Here is a 24,451-nt window from a genome sequence, read left to right as displayed (position 1 = left end):
GTGTTTATCACATTGTATCAAATACCAAAACGTTGTTAAAAAGTATTATGGGGGAAAGAGCGCCCCCTAGAGCCAAATGAGGTCCCCGCTTTTCTAATTGATTACAGTGCCGGAATGGCCACTTGCACTCCTCCACCCCCCCCCCCCCGAAAATTTGATTCTGATCCTTCAAGATGGCAGAAAATTGAAGCAAGAGGTAAATCTGGGGGGCAAGTGCCCCCCCCCCCCCGGTTCCGCCGCCCCTGTCTTTACGGCTCTTAGTCTTGCTTTATAACTGATTTTGGGTGAGAGTTTTCATATAAGTCCTCCTTGCACTGGGCTTGATTTCAGGCTTTTTTTTCAAATTGTACATTAAAAAATTTTTGGCACCATATCTATACATTTCCTTGATACCTCAAACATCAGGCAAATGCCAGACTCCACTCATCCTTCTGCAAACTAAGGATGAGATCTCAATCGCGGACATGACTTGTAACCAAACCAAGCATTCAGGCAGACCGGGTCAGTCGGTCGGTTGGACGGTCGGTCGGTTAGTTAGACAAGAAAAAGCAAGCAGACTTTACTCAACTCTGACACATACTCATATAGGCTGAATTGTGACCCCAAAAACCCTAAGCGAACAAAATGTCTGGTAGGTACCGTAGTCACGGCGTCTGCCGTGAGTCAGGCTTCTTATTAGGCCCTATACAAAGTTATACAGCTTATTTCTTTCACATTTTGACCACAAACGGATCTCAAAAGCATAATTTTCTACGACAATTCGTAAAGACTTTTACCCCGATATAAATGGCATATACTCAACAAAAAAATATGACATAAAATGAACATTCTCCATACATCTTGCAGTACTTTTATATTTTTTAGATGGCTTTACAGTGCGTTGTCAAAATGTCTTGATACTCAATCGTGCTACCGCAAACCTCTTGTTTTACGAAAGGGCGCCCTCCATTAGCGCTTTTGAGTGCCGGCGTGCGGTACACCTAGAGGGCGCTCGATAAATGCGCCAATGACAAGAAACCACATGTACATAGTATGTATGCTGCATAATAATACTATAGTACACTGTACTAATAATAGTGACATACGGAACTGAAATGATGAAATAGGCCTGCATTTCCAAGGATTTTTTTTCTTCCCGGAGTAGCCTTTACGGGACTACACGTCCACGATGATGAATTTTGAGTTTTTAGACGAGGTTCGGCGAATGAACAAGCGTCAGGTTGGTTTTGAATTTCGGTAAAGAAACCTTACCAAAAATACCAAACAACTTGCAGTCATGACAGAGGGCATTGTTCAGCCATGGAGGAAGGAATTGTGTATGCACAAACATATGGGGGAAAAAATGTTGCAACCTGACGTAACTTGCGCGATTGTGTACAGAGTCTGTGGAGAGTCAAGTATTTCCTTACACAATTGGAAATGTTTCTCAGGCCCAGATTCATGTCTTGTCATCATTTTTGCAATGAGATTGAATGACCTTCAAGGCTTCATTGTGAATGAAGAAAAAAGTGGCGTCAGGTTGCAACATTTTTTGGGGGAAATACTTTGAGTGTTTGACAATTTTCTTGACTCTCCATAGACTTTGTACACAACCACTGAAGGGGCGTCAGGTTGCAACATTCTTTCCGGCAGGGTCATAGTACTCATGAGTAATAAAACTGGTATTGGTAATATCTAAAAAGGGATTTAGGCCAAATAAAAAAAGAAAAAAAATATGTTTAGTGTCTTCGCCCGCTTCCTTTTTGGAGGCCGCCTCCTTTAATTTTTTTCTTTTAAAAAAAAAAAAAACGTCCAAATGACCGATCCATCATAAAATCAAATACTTGCAAGTCGAAACTTCTAATTCTAGACTCTATTGGTCACTTCTCTCATCAATCATGCATGCAGTCGACCTAGACCTGTGAATGTGGCGTTGTATACAACGCCACGCTCTTGTGTCATTTCGAACCTAGCGAAATCGATCCGCCATCTTCGTATGCAGGTTGAGTACTTACCTAGAATTCTTTATTTGCCTTCACGCGTGTTCAGGATGTGTCATTTCGAAGAAATTTGCCGAAAATGAAGACCTATATGAACGTGTAGAAATTAGATTTTAACGTTTACTGGACAAGTACCCAGGGTCACTTGCGTGCCAAATTATTGGAGCCCTCCGAGCTACCCGTCTGCTCCATGTGACGCATATGATCGCGGGCGGTGTCAGACTGGCCAATCACGAGACCACGTGATAAACGCTGCTAATAATTTGGAATCGCACTTATGATCCGGACATAAGGAGTGCCCGGAGCGTCAGTGCGATACCAAATTATCCGCAGCATTTATCACGTGGCCTTGTCTAGTAAATCACATGCATCAGGAGGAGGTTGCAGGACGTCGAGATCTTGCCAGATTTTACCTCGAATTTCGTTTAAATGCAAGGTTTGGCATAAAAGCAGATTTCAACATGTTCAAGAAAGCTTGATATGTGAGTACTTATCACACGGTAAAGTAATGTTCAGTTTTTGTCACGGAAGGACGATTTCGCTTGGTTCGAAATGGTACAAGAGCGTGGCGTAGTTTACAAGCCACGTTCACGGGTCTAGCAGTCGACCCTGCGATCTCCAAACCAGCCTCAACGTGGACAAGAATGCCCGCTCGGCAGTGTTTTTTAATTCTTGTAAATCCGTGCTGGAAAACTATTAAAAACACTGTAAATATGTTTAATTCTCTTGTCCAGCATATCTGTTTCATTTTTTGTATCTTTGAACAGTGTAAAAACCAACGGCTGTCGGCTATCTTGAAAAAACGAAAGAAAAAAAAAGCCCCGCCTCCTTTTTTTCAAAAACCCGGATGCTAAACATGTTGTTTTTTTTACCTTGCCTTATCCAAAACATTTTTTATTCTGATAAGCTGTAAAGAAATGTAAAAAATGAATTTTAAAATAAGTCCATTTCCAATTACCAATGCAACAACAATGTGTGAAAAGATGACCACTATAAATTCTTGCTATACACATACACGTATTAAAGCTGTAGTCCATCATTGCAGCTATTCAAAAAGTGACTTGACGTAATTATTGTTGAAAAACGTACTTAGCTAAAAGATAGTAAGGGGACTAAACTCCCTGTGAAATTATTCTTTCTGGCATGCTGTCATTTTGAAGAAATCAACGAAAGAAGGCCTTTCCAACGGTGCTTCTTAAGACGCACCGTTGGAAATTTCCGTTAGTAGTTCGTTTTTTTATTCAGCAAAGCGCGCGCAAGCGTTGACACAACGCACACGCACGCGCGCGGTTGCTATAATTCGTCGGATCAGTGCACGACATCGCGTAGCTGCATTCGGCTCAGTAAGAACGTGTCTTGGACGCTGAATTCAGGCCCAATTCAAAACATGATTCGGCAGCTTTTGACTTGAAATCGAGATCTTAGAATGCTGTTTTTCTCGAAATATACAGCTGAAGCTGAGCTGAAACTTCATCAGGTTAGTTGTTCAGCACCCTTCTTCAGATTTTGAGTAGGTGTGTTGCTTCAAACGAACAAATTGCACAAATTACAAATGATGGACTATACCTTTAATGGGGAATCAAAACAAGTTTTAACCGATGGCCCATACTGTGCACTAGTAATTGCCTGCTTTGTCATCTCACTAACTCTTGGCCAATCAAGACACAGAATTTGTTGGTAAGGTGTGATAAATATAAAGTATCACAGAGCAAGGTAAAGACCTGTCTGCAGTATCGTCACAAAGCACCCAAAACCTTCAGCGTAGGGACGTGGGTTATTTGACCTTTGTGCGAGAACTCTGCACAATTATTATTATTACAAATACAATGCTACACGTATTCATAGCCTGATTCTTTGCCCCTGCTATCCCTTTACAGCTGTTCTACCAGGTGCTGAATTTTGGAATGATCGTGTCGTCAGCGTTGATGATATGGAAAGGTCTGATGGTTGTCATGGGCAGTGAGAGTCCTATTGTTGTCGTCTTAAGGTGAGTTACATTTCTCAGTCTCAGGCAGTGGCGCAGGAATACTAGATGATGTGACCTTTAACCCTAACTTTACCAACTCCATTAAAATCTGATTTTAATCAAAAAAATCTAATTTAAATCAAATAAATCTGATTTTTTGATTTAAAAAAAAAAATCAAAAAAAATCACCAACCCTGTCCCCTCTACACTATGCTATGAAAATTGCTATTAACCCTAAACTCCCCAGCCTAATTTACTAGGAACCATACCCATTCTGGCAAATTCCAACACCCACATGGAAAATTGTACACACACTGTTGGACTTAGTTTTTGGAGGTATGCCAACCCAATGTAAAAGACGATCAGTTTAGGGGTTCTGTACCTATCCCAACAGATTTAAACAAAACCTGCTGTTGAGCTTTGATGGGTTGAGTTCGGTTAGGGTTAATGACCAGCTATAACTCGTTGCGCAACCAACCGCGGAAGGCTGGTCCTGAATGGTCGACTAGACTGGTCCAATCATCGTCACAGTGTGCATTCCATCAAAGTTCGTCAAAGTATGGTTAACTATGGTCATTGATTGAACTTGCCCAAGGTTTAAAACATGATCGTTCTCCTTCTACTCTCCGTCAGAGTGCTGGGTAACTGGTTAATTTTTATTTTTGAAAACAATGTTGTTGATACTACGTATACAACAAAGTGTTGTCCTTGTTTTGGACTGACCTTACGTGTGTCGTACATTCAGATTATGACACTGAATGTCTGCATTCTAGATGTGCTACTTAATACTTAAAAATACTGATTGGAGCAAAAAACTCCCCTTTTTTTGTGGGACGTTTTATCCCTTTTCCACCCAGCGGTAGTATGGAGCCAGCCTTTCACCGGGGCGACCTGCTGTTCCTCACCAACTACCAAGACGATCCCATCCGCGTCGGGGAGATTGTCGTCTTCAAGATTGAAGGCCGAGACATTCCCATAGTCCACAGGGTGCTACGACTTCACGAACAGTAAGTCCTTGGTACTTTGCTATCAGATAGTCCTTTGTTGCTACAACTAGAACTAACACTGTATAGATGAATCCGGGCATGTTATCACTGAACAGTCACGTGGCCCCTTCAATGGAGAAACCATTGGGCATGTTATTGTACAAAGCAACTGCCCCATGACAGATTTATATCTGAACAATAGCTAGCACAATGCTTTCGCCATTGAAGGGGGCCTTCGTGATAGAGTTGGTAACACTTCGTAAGTGACATTGGGAAAACTCACCTCTTCAGTCAACTTCCGGTTCCAATGGTTCTATGCTACTCCATGCGTAGTGGGCGTGGTTTAAGTTGAAATGACGTCACTCTTACGAACCGGATATGCAGGATAGGCATTGTGCGCAGTTTATTCATCCTTGACCAACCTTGGACTTATTTTTGTCTTTCTGTCTTTCTGTTAATATTTCATAAATCCATGGAGGGATGTAAATCTTTCTTTTTTTGGTTGAAAAATTACATTTTATGTTTCATTTCAGTTCTCTTTCATTTTGGTTTCTTTAAACTATTCAAAGTTTGGATTTTGCAAAACACGTCAGTACATTAATGTAAATACTTCTTCATCGATTGCATTCATCTTTTATTATAGAATGCCTCTCTAAATTTACACATTCAGGATCTTCAGGCACTCTGAACTGCTGGACAGTTGGAACCATCTATTCCACAGAGACCAAATTATGGAGAAATATTTGTCAATTTTTTTTTTTCAAGTCCTTTGCAAGTTGTAAATAACTTTACTTTGACAAACATGAGGTTTTTCAGTGTCTGAAGAATGAGGTTAATATCTATCTTTTAAAATTTTTTTCCCCCTTTTTCTGTAAACAGGGAAAATGGTGAAATGAAGTTTCTGACTAAAGGTGACAACAACATGGTGGATGATCGAGGCCTGTATGCACCAGGACAGCTGTGGCTTCAACGGAAAGACGTGATTGGTCGAGCCCGGGGTTTTGTACCGTATGTTGGCATAGTAACGATTCTTATGAATGACTACCCAAAATTTAAGGTGAGTGTAACTGGTCGGAGTTTTTTGTTCTGTACTTGTCCTCACAATTTTGTGGGTTTTATTTTTTTTTGCATTGCTTTGCTTCTCTGAGATGTAGTTGTGCAATTTTTTTCTGGAAAATTATGAAAGGCTTTGTGAAACGTATGCTAAAATGGTAAGTTATTTCAATTTTTCTTTTCTTTTTTGTTACAAAATTTAATTTGTTTATATTATGTTAGTTACAAAATGTTTGGTCATAGTGGGTCTGAAAGTTGTAACATGTAAGTACACATGTGTGACCCTTGACATACATATATACTTGTAGGTCAGGCCAGAAGTATGGTCAGACATCAGACCACATCAGACCACCTCAGACCACCTCCCACTGGCCAATGAGAACCCATTGTAATACGACTCCTTTAAGACAACACCCAATATTCTGTGCTGTATCCTGTATGTATTCTTCACTTGGTTATGAGCACTCAATAAACCAACACTGAGATCTTAATGCCGTGTCCAAGATCTTACATGGTGTCAGAAGTAGTGTCAAAAAATAATAAGAAAATCTTGCAAAATGCAAGCACTACAACCGCCACTAAAACAGCTGCACATTGCTGAAAATCCAGCGGAAAACTGGAAATCTTGGAAACAACAGTTTCAAATATACAAAATAGCAAGTGGGCTCGGAAATAAACCCAAAACAATACAAAGCAGTACCCTACTGCATGTAGCAGGAGCAGAGGCAATCAGTGTATACAACACATTCAGCTTCGAAGAAGGAGAAGACAAGGAGGATGTTGCCACGCTCATCGAAAAGTTTGACAAACAATTCCTGCCTCAAAAAAATGTCTCATACGAAAGACATATCTTCAACAGTAGAGTGCAAACAGCGGAGGAAACAGTAGAAGTCTTCATCACGGATCTGAAGAGAAAAGCAAGTACAAGCGAGTTTGGAGAGCTACAAGAAAGTCTCATACGAGACAGAATCATCGTGGGAATCCGAGACAACGCCATCAGAGCAAAGCTGTTGCAAGCCAAAGATGTCTCGCTGCAACAAGCAATTGAGATTTGCAAAACTGCGCAAATCACTCACTCACAAGTGAACAAACTAAAACAAACTGCTCAAGAGGAAAAGCAAGAGCAGTCACTGAATGCCCTGCAGAAAACAAGGCAGCAGGCGAGAAGTCAGCGACAACAAAATCCAAGAGGTCAGCAATGGCAGAGGACCAAACAACCCAGCAACAGAAATCAGCCAGGCCATGCAGGCACATCCACGGCTAACACGTTTTCCTGCAAAAAATGTGGAAACAGACACGGACCCAGAAACTGCCCAGCACACGGTCGCCAGTGCAGCAAGTGCCAGAAACCCAACCACTTCGCCAAAATGTGCCGCACGAACCATCAGATCCAGTCACTGGACAATCATGGGCAAGATGAGGAAGAACTGTTCATGGCTGAGATAGGAGCGAACGACAAAGAGTGGAACATCAACATGAAGATTGGAACACAAGCTCGTCAAATGATGACAACCAAGTTCAAAGTGGACACAGGAGCACAATGCAATGTCCTTCCAGCTCACCTGCACGGACAAATTTGCAAAGAACTGACAAAATCACGAGTGACTCTAACTTCATTTAGTGGACACAAAATCAAGCCCATAGGCAAGTGCACCTTACTGAGTGAGTACAATGATAAATATTATGACATTGAGTTCCAAGTAGTTAAGATGAATAGGGCAACACCAATTATTGGGCTAGCTACTTGTAAGAAACTAGGCTTGATCAAGGAAGTAGAAGAAGTCATCCAAAATCCAAATCTGCAGAAAGATGCATGTAAACCAGACACAAAAGAGCTAAAAGAAAAATATAAGAAGGTATTTGAAGGAATAGGCTGTATGCCAGGAGAACAAACACTCAAACTCAAACCAGAGGCAACGCCTATAGTGCATGCACCCCGTAGAGTTCCAGTAGCACTAAGAGAAAAAGTAAAAGAAGAGTTGACAAAAATGGAAGACCAAAACATCATAACAAAGGTCACAGGACCCGGAAAAGGTTGGGTCAGTAGCATGTGCGCAGTCGTAAAACCATCAGGCAAAGTCAGAATTTGTTTGGATCCAGCTGACTTGAACAAAGCCTTGCTCAGGGAATATTATCCAATGCGCACACTTGACGCAATAGCGGATCAGTTGGCAAACGCAAAGGTGTTCAGTACCCTTGACGCAAATTGTGGATATTGGATGATTCAATTAGATAGTGAGAGTGCCGACCTCTGTACCTTCAATACTGAATTTGGGAGATACAAATTCAACAGACTCCCGTTTGGAATCAATGTGGCACCAGAAATGTTTCAAAGAATCATGACTGAAACCTTCTGTGATATGAGTGGTGTTCAAGTTATTATGGATGATATTTTAATTCATGCCAAAACTCAAGAAGAACATGACAAAATCCTAAAGGAAGTGCTTCAGCGATGTCAAGAAAAAAACATACGTCTGAATGCACAAAAATGCAAGTTTAATCAGAGTGAAGTAAAATACATGGGTCATGTCATAACAGCGAACGGTCTGAAACCAGACCCAAAGAAAATCGAGGCAATTCTCAAAATGAAACCTCCAACAGACAAAGCAGGTGTCCAACAAATATTGGGCATGATAACGTACGTTGGGAAATTCATTCCTAACCTATCAGACAAAACAGCACCTATGAGAAAATTGCTCGACAAAGATGTAGCATGGTTCTGGTCTGATGAACAAGAGAAAGCTTTTCAGGAATTGAAATCCATGATAACTCAAGCGCCAACTCTACAATACTTTTATGTAAACAAAGAAGTAACACTTAGTGTTGACAGTTCAAGTTCAGGAACAGGTGCAGTATTACTGCAAAGTGAACTTCCAGTGGCATATGCGTCCAAAGCATTCACAGAGACCCCAAAACGATGGGCTCAAATTGAGAAAGAATTGGCAGCAATAGTGTTTGGCTGCACAAAATTTCACAACTACATTTTTGGCCGCACTGTCAATGTGCAAACTGACCATCGTCCACTGGAGGCAATATTAAAAAAACCGCTGTATACAGCACCGATGCGGTTACAAAAGATGCTGTTAACACTACAGAAATATGACCTGAGAGTGAAATATGTCAAAGGAAAAGACTTGCATGTAGCGGATGCTTTGAGCAGAAACTACCTTCAAGATTCTGAACCTACGACAGATGAAGATGTTCCTGTGTGTATGGTAGATTGCATACCTATGTCAGAGACAAAACTGAATGAGCTAAAACAAAAAACAGAGAAAGATGTTGAATTGCAAGACTTGAAACAAATCATTCTAGATGGCTGGCCAGAAACAATAAACAAAACGAACAAATCCTTGCGGCAATACTGGACCATTAGAGAAGAACTAACTGTAGAAGATGGTATAGTGTTCAAGTCAAACAGAGTAGTGGTACCGAAGACAATGAGAGATATGTTTTGAGCACAGTTCACCGATCGCATCAAGGAATAGAGAAAACCAAACAGTTGGCAAAAGATACTGTTTACTGGCCAGGCATGCTAAAACAAATAACAACGTTGGTAGAAAGTTGTGAGACCTGTGCAAAGTACAAACCAAAACAAACCAATGAGCCAATGTTAGGGCATGAAAAACCACAACGCCCATGGCAAAAAATAGCAACAGACCTGTTTGAACTACCAGGGAAGCAGATCTATTTGCTCATTGTAGATTACTACTCGAGTTTCTTTGAGTTAACCCAATTGACTTCAATGCCAACAAGTCAAAAAGTGATCAACATTTGCAAACAACACTTTGCGAGATATGGAATTCCAGAAACAGTAATCTCTGACAATGGACCGCAATACTCCAGTGAACAATTTCAGAATTTTGCAAAAGAGTACGAATTCAATCATGTAACTTCATCACCAAATTTCCCTCGTAGCAATGGAAAAGCTGAAAAGACTGTTCAGGTTGCAAAAAACCTGCTCAAAAAAGAAGATGGGACAGATCCATACTTGGCATTGCTTAACCATCGAAACACACCAGTCGAAGGGTTAAATGCAAGTCCAGCACAAATGTTCATGCAAAGACGAACAAGGACAACAATTCCAACATCTAGTAAATTACTAGAACCCCAGGTTGTCCCTCAAGTAACAGAAAAACTGGTTATCAAGCAACAACATCAGAAGAAATATTTTGACAGAGGCACAAAAAATCTTCGACCTCTGCAAATTGGTGAACAAGTTAAAATGCGTACCCCACAAAGAACATGGAAAAATGCAACTGTTCTAAAAAAGTTTAACTTTCCAAGAAGTTACTTGGTTGAATCAGAAGGAGGTAACTACAGAAGGAACCGAATCGATTTGCAAGCTAAGTAAAAAAAAAGAAAGAAAGAAAGAAAGAAGCAAACTAAGAGCAACACTGATAAATTATGGAAATGCATTGATATTCAAAAACAGATAATTTTGAAATGCAGATGATTTCTCCAATGTATTTCCCAAAAAACAACTGATGTATTATTACTACACAGTACATGTTAACTGTTAAAATTTAATGTTGCTCATATAATAAGGGAATAAATGTGTGCTCCGGAGGTTTTTATCACTCTGTTTAATACCACTTAGAGTCTGGGTGCTGATAATTACCCGAGCCGGAGGCGAGGGTAATTATCAGCACCCAGACTCTAAGTGGTATTAAACAGAGTGATAAATACCGACGGAGTACATATTTATTCCCATTCATAAATACCTTTTCGGTAAAAAAAAATCATATAATTCGTTCAAAACATCCCGATTTTGTTCAACAAATTCACTTTATGCTTTTTGAAACATCCCTCCTGCAAAATAATGGAGTGTTCAGCTGGCGAGTAAGAAGAAAACAACCCTTTTATGGAGATTGACGCGCGCGTATCATGTTCTACGCGATGTCGCGCAGAACGCACCTGGCGCGTTGCGTTTTGAATTTAGAACTATAAAATTCTAACTCCCTGGTAGTGTTGCGCATGCCTACGTGAGGATTGTGAACGTTCAACCAATGAAACGATAAGAGGCACTGGATTTTTAGGAGTCCACATTTTATTGTGACACTGGAAAAGTGTTTAAGACCAGCTAGCCATGTCTTTATCATCCGTTTAATACCGGCCACGTGACGGGCTCTCGACCAATAGGAATGGCTAAACTGTCTGAGGTATTTATGAATGTCTAATAATATCATAAATAATGTATGAATGATTTATTGATGATTTTACAGCATTGTATTAAAACAGGAGATATGCTTTATAATTGTATAAAAAAATATATAAACATAGTTCAGTTAAGATTCAATTCAAATGTTTTGAATTTGTAAAAAGGGAGATGTAACATGTAAGTACACATGTGTGACCCTTGACATACATATATACTTGTAGGTCAGGCCAGAAGTATGGTCAGACATCAGACCACATCAGACCACCTCAGACCACCTCCCACTGGCCAATGAGAACCCATTGTAATACGACTCCTTTAAGACAACACCCAATATTCTGTGCTGTATCCTGTATGTATTCTTCACTTGGTTATGAGCACTCAATAAACCAACACTGAGATCTTAATGCCGTGTCCAAGATCTTACAAAAGTGGCTTTATCGAATGTTAAATTCTGGAATAGAATACTTTGAGGCACATACATGCAGGATCATTTGCATTTATCCTAAAAGTAACCTACCAAATTATTATCAAAAGCTTACTTGGATTAAAGATTGTACTGGTACTAAACACCCTGTGAAATTATTCTGTTTGGCTTGCTGTCATTTAGATGAAATGAAAAGGTTTTTTTTGGTGATTTCCAACGATTAGACGATTGACAGATTTTTGGAAGAAAGAGTGCTATTGACAAAATCGTGTTTTGTGATGAAAAGGTTGTGCATGTTATTTTTTACTGTTTTCTCGAAAAGTGTAATATCCACTGAGCTGAAATTTCAACAGGTTAGGTTGTGAACATTCTTCTTTGGATTTTGAGTGGTGTTATTATTGGAAACGAACAACATGCATAAACAGCAAATGATCCTATATGCCTTTAACCCTAACCCCCTAGCATGATTTACTAGGAACCATACCCTTCCTGGCAAATTTTATCACCATACGGGAAACTGCACACACATATTTCTGCCTTTGATTCTGCAGGTGTGCCAACCCAATGTAAAAGACTGTCAGTATAAGGGTACTGTTCCCATCCTGACAGATTCCAACAAAACATGCCATTGGGATTTGATGGGTTGGGGTAGGTTAGGGTTCAGGGATTTGAATCCTAAAAAAGAAGAAGTTCAGTCAGCATTCCGATACAGAATTTGGAATGGAATCAATTTAGTTTGATTGCAGCATAGAGTGCTCCAAACCTAGGGCCACTGCAGTCAATATATTCCAAAAAGCATAACATTGCATTTTTACCTGGTTTACATTCTTATCATTTAGACACTGAACTTTGGTTCTTATGTGAGAACATTTCAATGAATTGAATGGAATTTCTCTTTGTCTTTCTTCCCATCTACAGTATATAGTTCTGGCTGGGCTTGGCTTGTTCGTCCTGATCCATCGAGAATGACACCCAAGATTTACTGTCTTCGCCACCTTTTTCGTTTTTCTTTCCTGTGGTATTAACATCAATCGTCAAGGTTAACATCAATCCCTTATAATTACATGTGGTGTCAGTGTAGTTTTAGAATTTCTCTGACCTTTTTGTCTGCTTTGAAGACCAAAGGTCTTACAAGTTCTTGATCACTCCTTGATTTCGCTCCTTGGTGGTAATGGCTTTTGGGTTTTTTAAAGCAAGTTTTGACAGTTTAGAGCGGCGTTTATATCTCTCTAGTTATGTTGTATTTTTGTGTATTAGTCCCTTACATGTTTGTAATACTAAGGGACTCAATATGTGCTTGGCCGGTATGTTTAAAACTGGCTAGGGGCCTGATCGCAAATAATTGCCCGAGCTGAAGGCGTGGGAAAAGCAAACATTATCCGCGACCAGGCTAGTTTTAAACATAGTTGTTTAAAACTAGCCAAGCACATTTTTATTCCCATTCATGAATACCTTTTCAGTCAAAAAGTCCAAAAAAATTGACAAAATTCCAATGATTTTGTTCAACAGTTTTTCTTCGTTTTTGAAACACCCCTTTGGCCATGTCTATGGTATGAGCCTCGCACGCGTAGTGCTAAAAATCTCCTTATATGGAGATTGGCGCGTACGGTGCGATGTGGCGCAGAACGCAGCTGTGTTTTACCAGCAGGCTAAAACCATCTTCGTGACAGGCTCTCGACCAATAGGAATGTGTAAACTGTCTCAGGTATTTATGAATTCAGTTTGCTTAAATGCAAAACATGCAAAATACATTGTAAGTAATAGTGCCCGGCATAAGACATAAATTCAGCATTAACCATGCATAGAGTTGGTATATCTGTGCATTGAAGCTTTGACCAAAGAGCGGCCAATGCTAGATCATGAATATGTATGAGGAAAATTATTACAAAATTAACTCATTGCCCTATAAACCTTTATGTTTCATGGGTGGCTTGTGCGTAAAGCGCTCGCCTCTCACCAAGGTGACCACGGTTCGAATCCTGGCCGCGGATCGCATGTGAGTAGAGTTGTACGTTGGTTCTCTCCTGTGCCACGAGGGTTTTTCTCCGGGCCCTCCGGTTTTCCTCCTTTCGGAAAAATCAAACACTGTCGATCTCAGGCTGTGCTCCGTGGTCATATATATGGGTCGATGTGGCCGGCAGCCATAGGCGACTTCACGTGCCAGCGGCCCGACCACGTTGTAGCCGCGTCCTTCGTAATTCAGCATACCAGCTGCGAGTAAGGATGATTAGCCTCCCAAATTATTATTATTATTTATGTGTACGTATGGCTTGATGATCTCTGAATTTTCGAGCTGTATTGTATTTTCATTTCTTCAAAATAGTTCTTCATTCTTATGCATTTTTGGCAAGTTATTTACTGCAATTTGAGTATTTTAGGGTGGTGATATGTTCATACTGGTTGGTTAAGGTTGCTATTAGAAACACATTCCTTGAGGCGTAGTTGTATTAGTGTAGGGAAAAGAGCTAAAAATAAATAGGAAAACCAGAACAGTGCCAAGTTCATTCAAATCCATTGAACACGTTTGTATTTTGTGAATGTGTACTACTATAGTGAGACCGTTTTTTTGGTGGCATTTTCTTTTTCATGGTCGTTTTTTTTCTTTCTCCATGTCTGTTGTAGCTGATGGTGTAAATTATGTTAAGACTAAATATTAATTGGGCTAATCAGCTCAAGTTTGTTAGGGGTTTATCTCGCAAACCAATGGCCAAGTTTCATGAAGCAGGTTTTTGCACTTGGCGGAAATCGGCCATGAAACAAATCACAAGCACTATACATCGCAAGACATTTTGACTGATGTTATACCAGTTTTTGTACGGCAGATATAAGCAGCTTTCTGAAAATTGGATCCAGACTATATGGGTGCTTACCGTGTACCAGTGTTTTAACCACATTGTTTGCTAAGCATTTACTTTTAGAGTGATCTACCACATGTGTCGTATGGCCATCTGCCATTGGCATATAAGGATACCAGTATTATTAAGGACATTGCAGCCAGTCCCATGACAAAGGCAGTTAAGTTGCCACGACGGTGGAGGTCGCTATCAACAAGTCTTGGCAACATTGGCAGTGCTACCCAGCAAATTCCGAGCATACCTCACACGCATGCATCAGCTTGAGTACAACATATGTGAAGTATGCTCGGAATTTTGTGGGTAGCGCTGCCAATATTGCCAAGACTGGATTTGATTCATCTTGTTGACAGCAACCTCACTTGCCATGGACCGGCTGTATCAGGAGAATAAAAGACCAATGCAGGATTGGACCAAGATTAGACCAAGACTATTTGTGACCAAGTTCTACGGCTTCAATGTAGAACTTGGAGCACTGTGGTCCAATGGTTACGGTGTTCGACTCGCTTGCCGCGGTACGTGGGTTCGAACCTGGACGGGGAACATGGTGCTTGTGTTCTTGAGCAAGACACTTTACTACAATTGCCTCTCTCAACCCAGGAGTATAAATGGGTACCTGTGAAGGTAGAGACCAGATTGCGCTGATCTTGAGCTGCTGCAGAAACTGGTCTCATGGCCTGATGAACAGGGGTAATAATTGTGAAGCGCTTTGAGACCTTTGGTATAAAGCGCTATATAAGCACTGTATATTATTATTAATGTACCTTGTTTTAAAAGCACGTAATTATGTTTATGTGCATGTCAGTTATTCAAAGGTGGATTTGTCAGTAAAAATGGTAGATGGTCTTCATAATGATGTGCTAGCTTATCTGTTTATAATGTAATTGACAATGCTGTAAGTCATGGGACTGCATATTATCAAGCATTGCCTCTTAATGGGAGGGGCTTAACACCCCTCCACAAAAACCTGAAGAAATAAGTGAAGGAAACTTAAACAACCTTGTCAATCTCTTTTTCTTTATTAATAAACAAACAACATTTCTTGTTACAATGCAGCAAAAAGTTTCCCTACAAACTCAGATTTTTTAATGCCCCTATAACATCTAGACCAAATCTCATATCTTGGACTGACCCCCTAAAACAGGCGATTGTAATTTACCAACATTGTATGAATGCGAGGCAGCATTAAAAGCATTTTTGACCACCACCCCCCCCCCCCCCAAATTTTGCCGACCCCAAATTCTGATCAGAGGGATGGGCCATAGGATCACTCCCCCTCCCCCCTCCCGATTTTTTTGTAGTGAGAAATGTAAAAAATGGAGTACAAGCAACATTTTTGGGGTGAGAGAATTGCTTTTGCCTTGCCCAGGACTTGGAAAAGAAAAAAGTTGAGACCAAAGTAGTTGAATCCGTCCCACATATTGAGTGTGCCCGCCCCATTTGTCCCACACATTGGACCCCAGCTGTGCAACTAGGAATGGCGTTATTAGTCTTGAAAGTAAACTCAGAACTATCTTTGAAAATATCAATAATGTCAAAATTGCAGTTCGTACACGCGTTATACATGTACATGTAATCTGGAAACTTTCCTTTTGATTTTGGAAACTGCCAACGTCCCCTCTAGGCCCCCGTATTGAACATACCTATGCCGAATGTGTTCTAGTCTTTAACTACACGTGCTGCAGTACAGTGCATTCAGACAGAATGGCGGTGAGTTAGTAACGCAACTTTATGCAGTGTTTGTGGTCATAATCTGCCATTTCTATTTAAAATATTCTTGGAAATCTTGACAATCCAAGTATCGTTATGATGCAATAATCAATGTAAAGACCATGACCGCTAATAATAAAGTCTATAGTTAAATATTCTTGGCATTACTAGTCGAGCAAAAACCGTAGCCATTCATTTTGTAAACAGCGCCCTCACTTCTTAAATGTTCCAGATTGGTATATCTTCTTTTACATAGCATGTATAGACTGGCACTAGCTTCATGAGCTTGAGTAACTCCAGCTGACATGCTCATATTCATTCACATGTAGCTTCTGACTAGCCCCATAAATGTGGCCTATTTACTGGACTGCCTCCGTAAACATAGGCCACACATCCACATGTACAAAAATCGTGTTGACGGAGCCAAATTTTGATTTTCACATTTAGGCTTAGTTTGTAGGTTTTTTTTGCTTTAGAAGCATACTCGCCCTCTTTATAGGCTAATCAGAAAGTGCTGCCTTTTTCAGATGTATATTTTTCGTGAAATTTCCAGATTCATTTTTACACGTTTGCGTATCAAAATTTCAACATGAAATTTCACAAAATTAGACATCTGAAAAAGGCAGCACTTTCTGATTAGCCTGTAAAGAGGGTGAGTATGCTTCTAAAGCAAAAAAAACCTACAAACTAAGCCTAAATGTGAAAATCAAAATTTGGCTCCGTCGACACGATTTTTGTACATGTGGATGTGTGGCCTATGTTTACGGAGGCAGTCCAGTAAATAGGCCACATTTATGGGGCTAGCTTCTGACATGCTCATATTCATTCACATGTAGCTACATGTGAATGAATATGAGCATGTGTCAGCTGGAGTTACTCAAGCTAGACTGGCACCAGTTTTTAATATTTATTAGTCAAAATCTTTATTGCATAGGCAAGTTAAGACAAGTCAAGATTAGGCGATTGTGCTACCAAACTAGTTGTTGGCGACATATGCAGATAGGCCTATGTCATAGACATAGATAAAGCCAAGGGCAGGGTTTTGAATTTTTGAGAGAAATTTTGGGGTAAAAATGACGATGACAATGACAAAACGCAACACGAAAATAAACATGGAGATCACCGTGTGGTGTACCGTGAACGTGCAAGGCGCGCCGAATCGCACGGCACCAGCTGTAAATATCTTGAACCACCGCCACGGACATTGGTGGCGCTATTTTCATGCCCAAAGTGACCTAATTTTTTGTGACCGCCTTTTTTGAAATAGTTTGAAATGGAATATCACAATTCACATGCAGGGTTAGTCCCACTAACTGGGGCGCTAGAACTCCTTTTTTGATATTTGGGATGTTGGTCTGTCGTACTAGCGTCCCACCAAGGAAGTATTGTCAATGTTATAATTTCAAAGTTCACCACAAAAATCATGCAAAATACTTGACAAAAATACCTTTGAAAGCACCTACTTGCATCTCCACATGTCAAAATAATACGAAGTAATGGGGCTTCAATGATACTCATGATTATTTTTTGGGTTGCAAATCCATGAAATTCAACCACTATAGCACAGACATCATACAGCGACCATTCATTAACGTTATCTCTGTGATCTACTAACGCATTGTCTATGGTAGTATGGACGTACACTATGTACATACAAACACGTACGTGAAGCAGGGGCCGGGACACGACCGTAACCTGTGTACAAAAAACAAACTCAACATGTAGATCGGGGGACAGTCGTAGGTGAATCCCCCGATCTACATGCAGAGTTTTTTGAACATGTATATATGTAGCTCCGAAGGTTGTTCTTAGGATTTTGAGTCACTTTCGGACCCCATAGGCCAACTGTTCTCATTATTAAAAACCAAAGAAATGATGTCATGATGATAACGCAAGCTTATTCAAATAACCATATTTTCTTTTAATTATTTAAAATTTCTTATTTCCATGTAGGCCATGTAAATGCTCAAAGGATTATGCTCAAAGAATTTGCCTTTGAGAAATGTCTTGCTTAAGACTGAAAATATCCAGTCAGTTTGCTTAAATCACATACAATGACTTCCCAACAGAAAAGCAAAAAACAAAAATTAATTATGGGATCATAGACATCAATACATTACATATATAACCTAAAGAAAACAATAACGATGTCAATGAACGTTCCATGTGACCCAGGTAAGTCGATGTTAATAGAGTGGTGTTATGTCATAGAAATAGGCATGGTTGCGGGGCATTTGTGTTTTTTAACACTACTTTTCTTGTTATTTTTGTAACAGCAAGAGAAGAAAAAGAAGGAGAGTATTTTGGATTTATCCAAGTACATTGACAAGCCCACCAGGGTCAAATTCCAGGGCGGAAGAGAAGGTAAGCTCTGCTGTTTGTCTGAACCCTGACCCTCCTCAATCCTCTTGAAGTCCTCTGGGCAGTTTTGGTGGATTTTGGAGGATTGATACTGAATGCACACACAAATTTGGAGAATTGTGGAGGATTGAGGGCACATGGAAAGTCAGTATTGGTTGAGTTTGGAGGATTGACATGAATGGTGTTTGAAGAAGAGGAGGATTTTGGAGGATTGACGCTGAATGCATTTTGAGAGGCGGGACTGTAGGAGGATTTTGAAGGATTGAGGCAGTGGGTATCCTTCATTTGAACATAGTGTGCAAAACTTGATTGAGGATGGTTCCTGGCAAAAAGGGCCTAGGGGTTAGGGTTAATAAGATATTGAACGATTATTGACTCCTGAGCTACCTGAGCGTGACTGTTGCAAGCCCAGTGCCTCCTCAGAAAATTGCTGTCACTGAGTGAGTTTAAAGGCATTGGCTGACAGCGGCACTGGGAAGATCAATCTAAATGGTGGGAGTTAAGGGTACAGTGTTTAAATGTATTAAATATGAGAAAGTACATTGATTTCATGACAATTTGTTGGAAGCAAATTATCAATCTGCATACGTACACATTGGCTTGGACCCCCCCCCCCCCCCCGTATGCATGGTGTACGCAATGTTAACCCCTCCCCCCCCTTTTGTGCGCACTTACTATATGGACAGCCCTATTCAGTGTCTTCATACTGTAGTAAATGAGGGTAATTTTTTAATCGCCTAATAATTTGTTCCTCTTTCAGTGACTGGAATTCTCAAAGGATTTGATCCACTTCTGAATCTTGTGTTGGACGGAACATCTGAGTTTCAGCGAGGTAAAGATGTTTGTCAAGAATTGAATTTTTCTTTTTAGCAGAACTTTGTTATTATATTTCAGTCAAATTCATAGAAATAAACATCAGGGGTGTTCAATAGTGCAATTCTGCTGTGACATGGGGAGCATTGGTCGTAGCCTATTTGAGACATGGCAGACACAATCCGGTTCGTTAGTGTGACGTCACCTCCAGCACTTTCTGCACGATTGGAACCGGAAGTTAACGCAGCTCGAGCGGTTGTAGCCAATGGGCGCTAGTAATCAATGGTGGGTGCGCGTGAATGACGTTTTTACTAACGAACCGGATAGGAAGGCGCTGTTGATTTGGGTAAACTCTTTTGTATTTACCCAAACCAGATAGCGGCGTCTTATTGTGTCCGCCATATCTCAAATAGGATAATAGCAGGTCTCATACTGCCTTTTGAAAGACTGCATTCCAAACGAAAGAAACGTAAATAAACATGGCGACCCGCTACCAAAGCAGTAAGAAGAAAGCGCTCCTTTTTTCACTATTTGAAGACTTTTTGTGATGAATGTGAAGTACAAATTGTGTGATATGTTAAAACCTATGTACACAAAAAAAAATCACAAAAAATCTTGGGGTCAAAGTCGCTTATTCACTTAACCGTTGTCCGCCATCTTGGTATGCATCCTATGCCTAAAACCTAAAACATATTATTTATTTTCTCTGTAACAGACCCTGATGATCCCTACAAAATCACAGAAGACACTCGGGACCTTGGCCTGGTAGTCTGCAGGGGGACGTCAGTGGTTCTCATCTGCCCTGCGGACGGCATGGAACAGATAGCCAACCCTTTTGTACAACAGGAAGGCTGACACATTGTAAAATGTCGGTTACCGGTGGAGATTTTGTAAATAATGTGTAAATACTCTGCGAACGGGGATGTCCTTTCTTGGGTTAAAGGGAATATACAACATTTGCAAACATCGAAAAATAAAACTACCAAGTTTTTACGAAATACCTCATTAGGATGTTGGTAAATGACAGTCTAAAGCATCCTGTAAAATTATGGCACCCGGTGTGAAGTCATTTTCAAGAAAATGATATTTTTGTACACATTTCCAACGGTGGTCAGCCGACCACCATTGGAAAAAACCTGACTATTTTTCAACTACTGCTCCAAATTTACCAATTTTTTTCAGTCCAATTTTGTTTGCTATTGGTTACATGTTCATGAACAGGTGCAGGCCAGCTAAACTGGTTCCCTTACCTTACAATTTTCCGGCATCTATAAATTGATCCATTTTATCTTTAGTGGAGTCAGGGAACCAGACTACTTGAACATTTTTGTTTTTCTTGCTTTTTCCAGCATTTTCGAACAAAAACTTCCAACATGTTATGTAACAATATTTGATCTATATTATACCAATCCCTCAAATAGTCCATTTCTGAAAATTACAGCAAAAACCAATGATGTACATTCCCTTTAAAGCTGAACAGTACTGGCAGGCTTGTTTCCCAACTTTGTGAATTTTTTTTTTTTTTTTTAATATCTCTTCAGTAAAATAAAAACCTTCCAACACATGGTCTGTCAGCCTGGCAGACGATGTACGGACAGCATCGTGGTGTTCAATCACATTGCCAGACACGGGCACGCTTGGTTGTGTAAGATTGAACGATATGGTGTGCTCTCCCCTGACAATACCGAGACCGCCTTGGACAAGGCTATTATAATGCAAACAAACTCTCAGGTTTGCTGGAAGATTTCGCTAATACAAGACACTTAAAAATATAGTGTGTCCGTGATAATTTTTTTAAGTTTGAATGTATCGTAACAAATGCTTTGAAGACCTCTAAAAAAGAATGCTTACATTCTCAAAAGAAATTCCAGTAATGCAAGAGCATTGCACAACAAATTTAAGAAAACGTTAGTTATTAGATTTTGTTTTAACATGTTAAGTATCGTGTTTAATAATGGCATTTGACAATTTTAGTAAATGTTATGTTTTGAAATTCATATGAAGTTTGTGATCAGTGTTGTAATTTTTAAGCATTGTGTCACATACATCTGTGTTCTTTTGTGTGGAAAGAGTCTTAAGCTTGAAAGGATTCATGGTGATTACTAAAACAAATAGAGGTAATAAATCCACTTTTAACTGAGACGGAGGAAACAATGTTATCTTCGAATGTGTTCAATTTAACACAGTTTCAAGTGTTTGTTTGGAGGGGCCTAAGGTGTTTCCGTGGGTAATCATCCCTAGCCTTGGTCAAGGCGCTAGTTGTTATTCATCGATCACATCCCGGCCGTAGCGCGGTAAACGATATATCTTCGCTAGCGCTATGCCTGCGGTGCATTAAAAATACAGTGCGAACAGCGACCTCACGCGGCCACCATTTCTATGCAAATCAGTTGGACCCAATCTAGCGCCTTGGTTCAATCGTCGCAAAAAGCTTATGTTTTTCTTTATTTTGCGCTGGATTTCTAGCGCACGACCTCGTATGCGAATATAGATAAGAGTAGGCGGGGCTAATATGTGGAGTGTTCAATCACACCTTGGTAAATCCGGACGTCATCAAATTATTTGCAGCTATTCGCCTTTTGCGGACGCGACAGGAACCACAGTTTTTGTGCATTGGTGCCATGTGCAGAGACACACAACGTGTACGTGTATGGATTATGTACGGTGCACGTTTCACTATGCAAGTTTCCACGCAACGATCGACCAATAAGAAAACGAGATTTAAGGTCAGCTAAGGCTATTAACATAATGAGCACCACCCCAAAACCTCACATGGACGATTGAACCAAGGTGCTAGATTGTGTCCAACTGATTTGCATAAAAATAGTGGCCGCGTGAGGTCGCTGTTCGCGCTGTATTTTTAATGCACTGTATGCATAGACATATGACTGCATGCATAGCGCTAGCGAAGATATCGTTTACCGCGCTACGGCCGGATGAATAACAACTAGCGCCTTGACCAAGGCTAAATCATCCCTTGCTAGTCTAGGTTTTCGAAATGGGTCAACTCGTACCCGAGTTAACTCGTACCCGAGTCAACTCGTACCCCAAAATTGACACCCAAGTCAAGTCGTACCCGAGTTAGGTCGTACCCGAGTCAAGTCGTACCCCAGTCAACTCGTACCCGAGTCAAGTCGTACCCGCAGCTCAAAATAGTTGCCTATTTTCGAAAAGAAAATCAGTGAAACGAACGGAAGATCGGAGGGATATGGCCGGTTGTCCGTGCACGGTGACATCGTTTGTGCCGAGCCTGTGCGCGCACTCGCTCGTCAACGTGGTCGTACCGTGCACAGTGACATCGTTTTTGCCGGGCCCGTGCGCGCACTCGCCGGTCCACGTGGTCGTCCGTGCACGGTGACATCGTTTTTGCCGGGCCTGTGGGCGCACTCATCGGCCAACGTGGTCGTACCGTGCACGGTGACATCGTTTTTGCCGGGCCTGTGCGCGCACTCATCGGCCAACGTGGTCGTACCGTGCACGGTGACATCGTTTTTGCCGAGCCTGTGCGCGCACTCATTTGCCAAAGTATGCATGCTTTTATCAATTTATTTTATTTTTAAATTACAGATGATCCTGTGGTTTTCCGATGAACCATTTTCTGCTGCTCAAACCGATCGATCGGATGGTCTGTCACACAGTTCATGATGAATCGAATCGGATGTCAAGTTTCGAGGACGAAACCCGATTAGCTCAGTTTTGTTTAAGATAATAAAACTTTCTCTTGCACTTGAATTACAATTTGCTAATGTCAAACAATCTTTCACACCCAAGGATCAACTAACAAATTGGTCCTCTAAAACTTATAGAAAGAGCATCTCTGAATGAAACGAGCCACCATTTTCCTTTATCGTGTTTACTTCCTTGATGCCTCAAATGTTAACAAATAATTAAAAATCCTACATTTCTGTTACCAAAATAATATTCTAGTTGAACTTATCGCAGAAACTTTATTTAAGCTGCACAAGATTTTTTTACGACATTTACTGAACTAATTGTACAAAAAATGACCAACATATTAAAGAATCATTATAAATTAAATAATGATGTCCGTGTGACTCTTTTAAGTTTCCTGTAATATATTTTCTCTTCATATTTGTACTTTCAGGGCCCCCAATCTTCCCACAGAGATTTGTGCCATGTGCAGTTTTTATTCAATAAATGATGCCAAAAATGGAGTGAGTGAACGTTGAAAAATATTACTTTTACATTACAAAATTCATTTTTTAATAGCAGCTTTCTTTAAAAAAAAAAAAGGTCTTAAATACTAAATTCGTAAAAAGAAAACTATGCCCTTAAAACACGTTCGACCGAACAAAAACAAGACGTAGCAGTTCGCACAGTCACTCCGCAATCTCAGTGATCCAGGGTCTCTGAAAAAAGAAAGAAAAAACATCATTACTAAGAGAAAATACTACACAAATTTTAAAATAACACATCTGATGATCTGGATGAAAAGTGAAATTTACCGTTTATCAGCGAGGGCTCCGTCGACTCGCGAGTACCACACTGATGCCGTTTTGAAAATGTTCTCCGCGCGGTACCCGTCCGTTCGCGATGAAGCCCTTGCCGATGAACGGTACATTTTCCCTTTTCATCCAGATTGTGATCAACATTTGATACCACCGCCTTCAACTAATCCTTGAACTTTATTTGTATTTCTGGCGGCGTAACTACTATTTCTCAGTCGCCGTTTTTGAGGGTAAAATCGGAAGTTTTGTTAACCATCCATCCGTACTTCCAAACTAAAAAAGGAGGGGAGTACGAGTTGACCTGGGTGCGAGTTGACCCGGGTACGAGTTGACTCGGGACGAGTTAACTCGGGTACGAGTTGACCCAAAATCTAGGTTTTAACTTGAAAAGGGTATTAATCAGTAAAATCCAATTTGTGGAAAAGTAATGCAGAAAAATAAATGCAGAGATTGAGAGTCGGTATCTGATACAAGGAACAAAGTTTGGTTATTAAAAATTCAGAGAGGAAAAAAAAAAAGGAAGTGCGCCCGATGTGGGGCTCGAACCCACGACCCTGGGATTAAGAGTCCCATGCTCTACCGACTGAGCTAACCGGGCTTGAATAAAGGCTCTTTTTGTGCAATATACTTAAATGTTGTAGTAGACTCGGTAATAGATTGGTTGAACTAGTATGAATGAA

General features: G+C 40.4%; 2 protein-coding genes and 1 non-coding gene across 3 annotated transcripts; 2 read left to right on the top strand and 1 right to left on the bottom strand.

The window, feature by feature from the left end:
• Window positions 1–1,030: 1,030 nt before the first annotated feature.
• LOC119720266 (signal peptidase complex catalytic subunit SEC11A) lies at window positions 1,031–12,777 on the top strand. The gene is made up of 5 exons (XM_038189891.1): window positions 1,031–1,219; window positions 3,857–3,966; window positions 4,803–4,952; window positions 5,811–5,988; window positions 12,485–12,777. The coding sequence occupies exons 1-5, from the start codon at window positions 1,169–1,171 to the stop codon at window positions 12,533–12,535; spliced, it is 540 nt and encodes a 179-aa protein (XP_038045819.1). The 5' UTR covers window positions 1,031–1,168; the 3' UTR covers window positions 12,536–12,777.
• A 3,204-nt stretch (window positions 12,778–15,981) lies between these two features.
• On the top strand, window positions 15,982–21,456 carry LOC119720267 (U6 snRNA-associated Sm-like protein LSm7). Its single transcript, XM_038189892.1, has 5 exons — window positions 15,982–16,128; window positions 18,405–18,492; window positions 19,250–19,321; window positions 20,018–20,245; window positions 20,775–21,456. The coding sequence occupies exons 1-4, from the start codon at window positions 16,123–16,125 to the stop codon at window positions 20,155–20,157; spliced, it is 306 nt and encodes a 101-aa protein (XP_038045820.1). The 5' UTR covers window positions 15,982–16,122; the 3' UTR covers window positions 20,158–20,245; window positions 20,775–21,456.
• Window positions 21,457–24,296: 2,840 nt separating this feature from the next.
• Window positions 24,297–24,369, bottom strand: Trnak-cuu. Its single transcript has one exon. It is a non-coding gene; the product is annotated as a tRNA-Lys (tRNA).
• Window positions 24,370–24,451: the final 82 nt, after the last annotated feature.

The sequence above is a fragment of the Patiria miniata genome, unplaced genomic scaffold, assembly GCF_015706575.1.
Source record: "Patiria miniata isolate m_02_andy unplaced genomic scaffold, ASM1570657v1 HiC_scaffold_9, whole genome shotgun sequence".
NCBI classification, from domain to species: Eukaryota; Metazoa; Echinodermata; class Asteroidea; order Valvatida; family Asterinidae; genus Patiria; species Patiria miniata.
This window is presented reverse-complemented; position numbering and strand designations above follow the sequence as displayed.

Bases quoted from the DNA above. Each gene is read 5' to 3' on its own strand.
- LOC119720266 (XM_038189891.1), top strand. From the start codon at position 1,169: ATGATGAATTTTGAGTTTTTAGACGAGGTTCGGCGAATGAACAAGCGT. The intron at 1,220-3,856 runs GTTGGTTTTGAA...ATCCCTTTACAG, and splicing joins GGCGAATGAACAAGCGTCAG to CTGTTCTACCAGGTGCTGAA. The intron at 4,953-5,810 runs GTAAGTCCTTGG...TTCTGTAAACAG, and splicing joins GTGCTACGACTTCACGAACA to GGAAAATGGTGAAATGAAGT.
- LOC119720267 (XM_038189892.1), top strand. The intron at 18,493-19,249 runs GTAAGCTCTGCT...TTCCTCTTTCAG, and splicing joins ATTCCAGGGCGGAAGAGAAG to TGACTGGAATTCTCAAAGGA. The intron at 19,322-20,017 runs GTAAAGATGTTT...TCTCTGTAACAG, and splicing joins AACATCTGAGTTTCAGCGAG to ACCCTGATGATCCCTACAAA.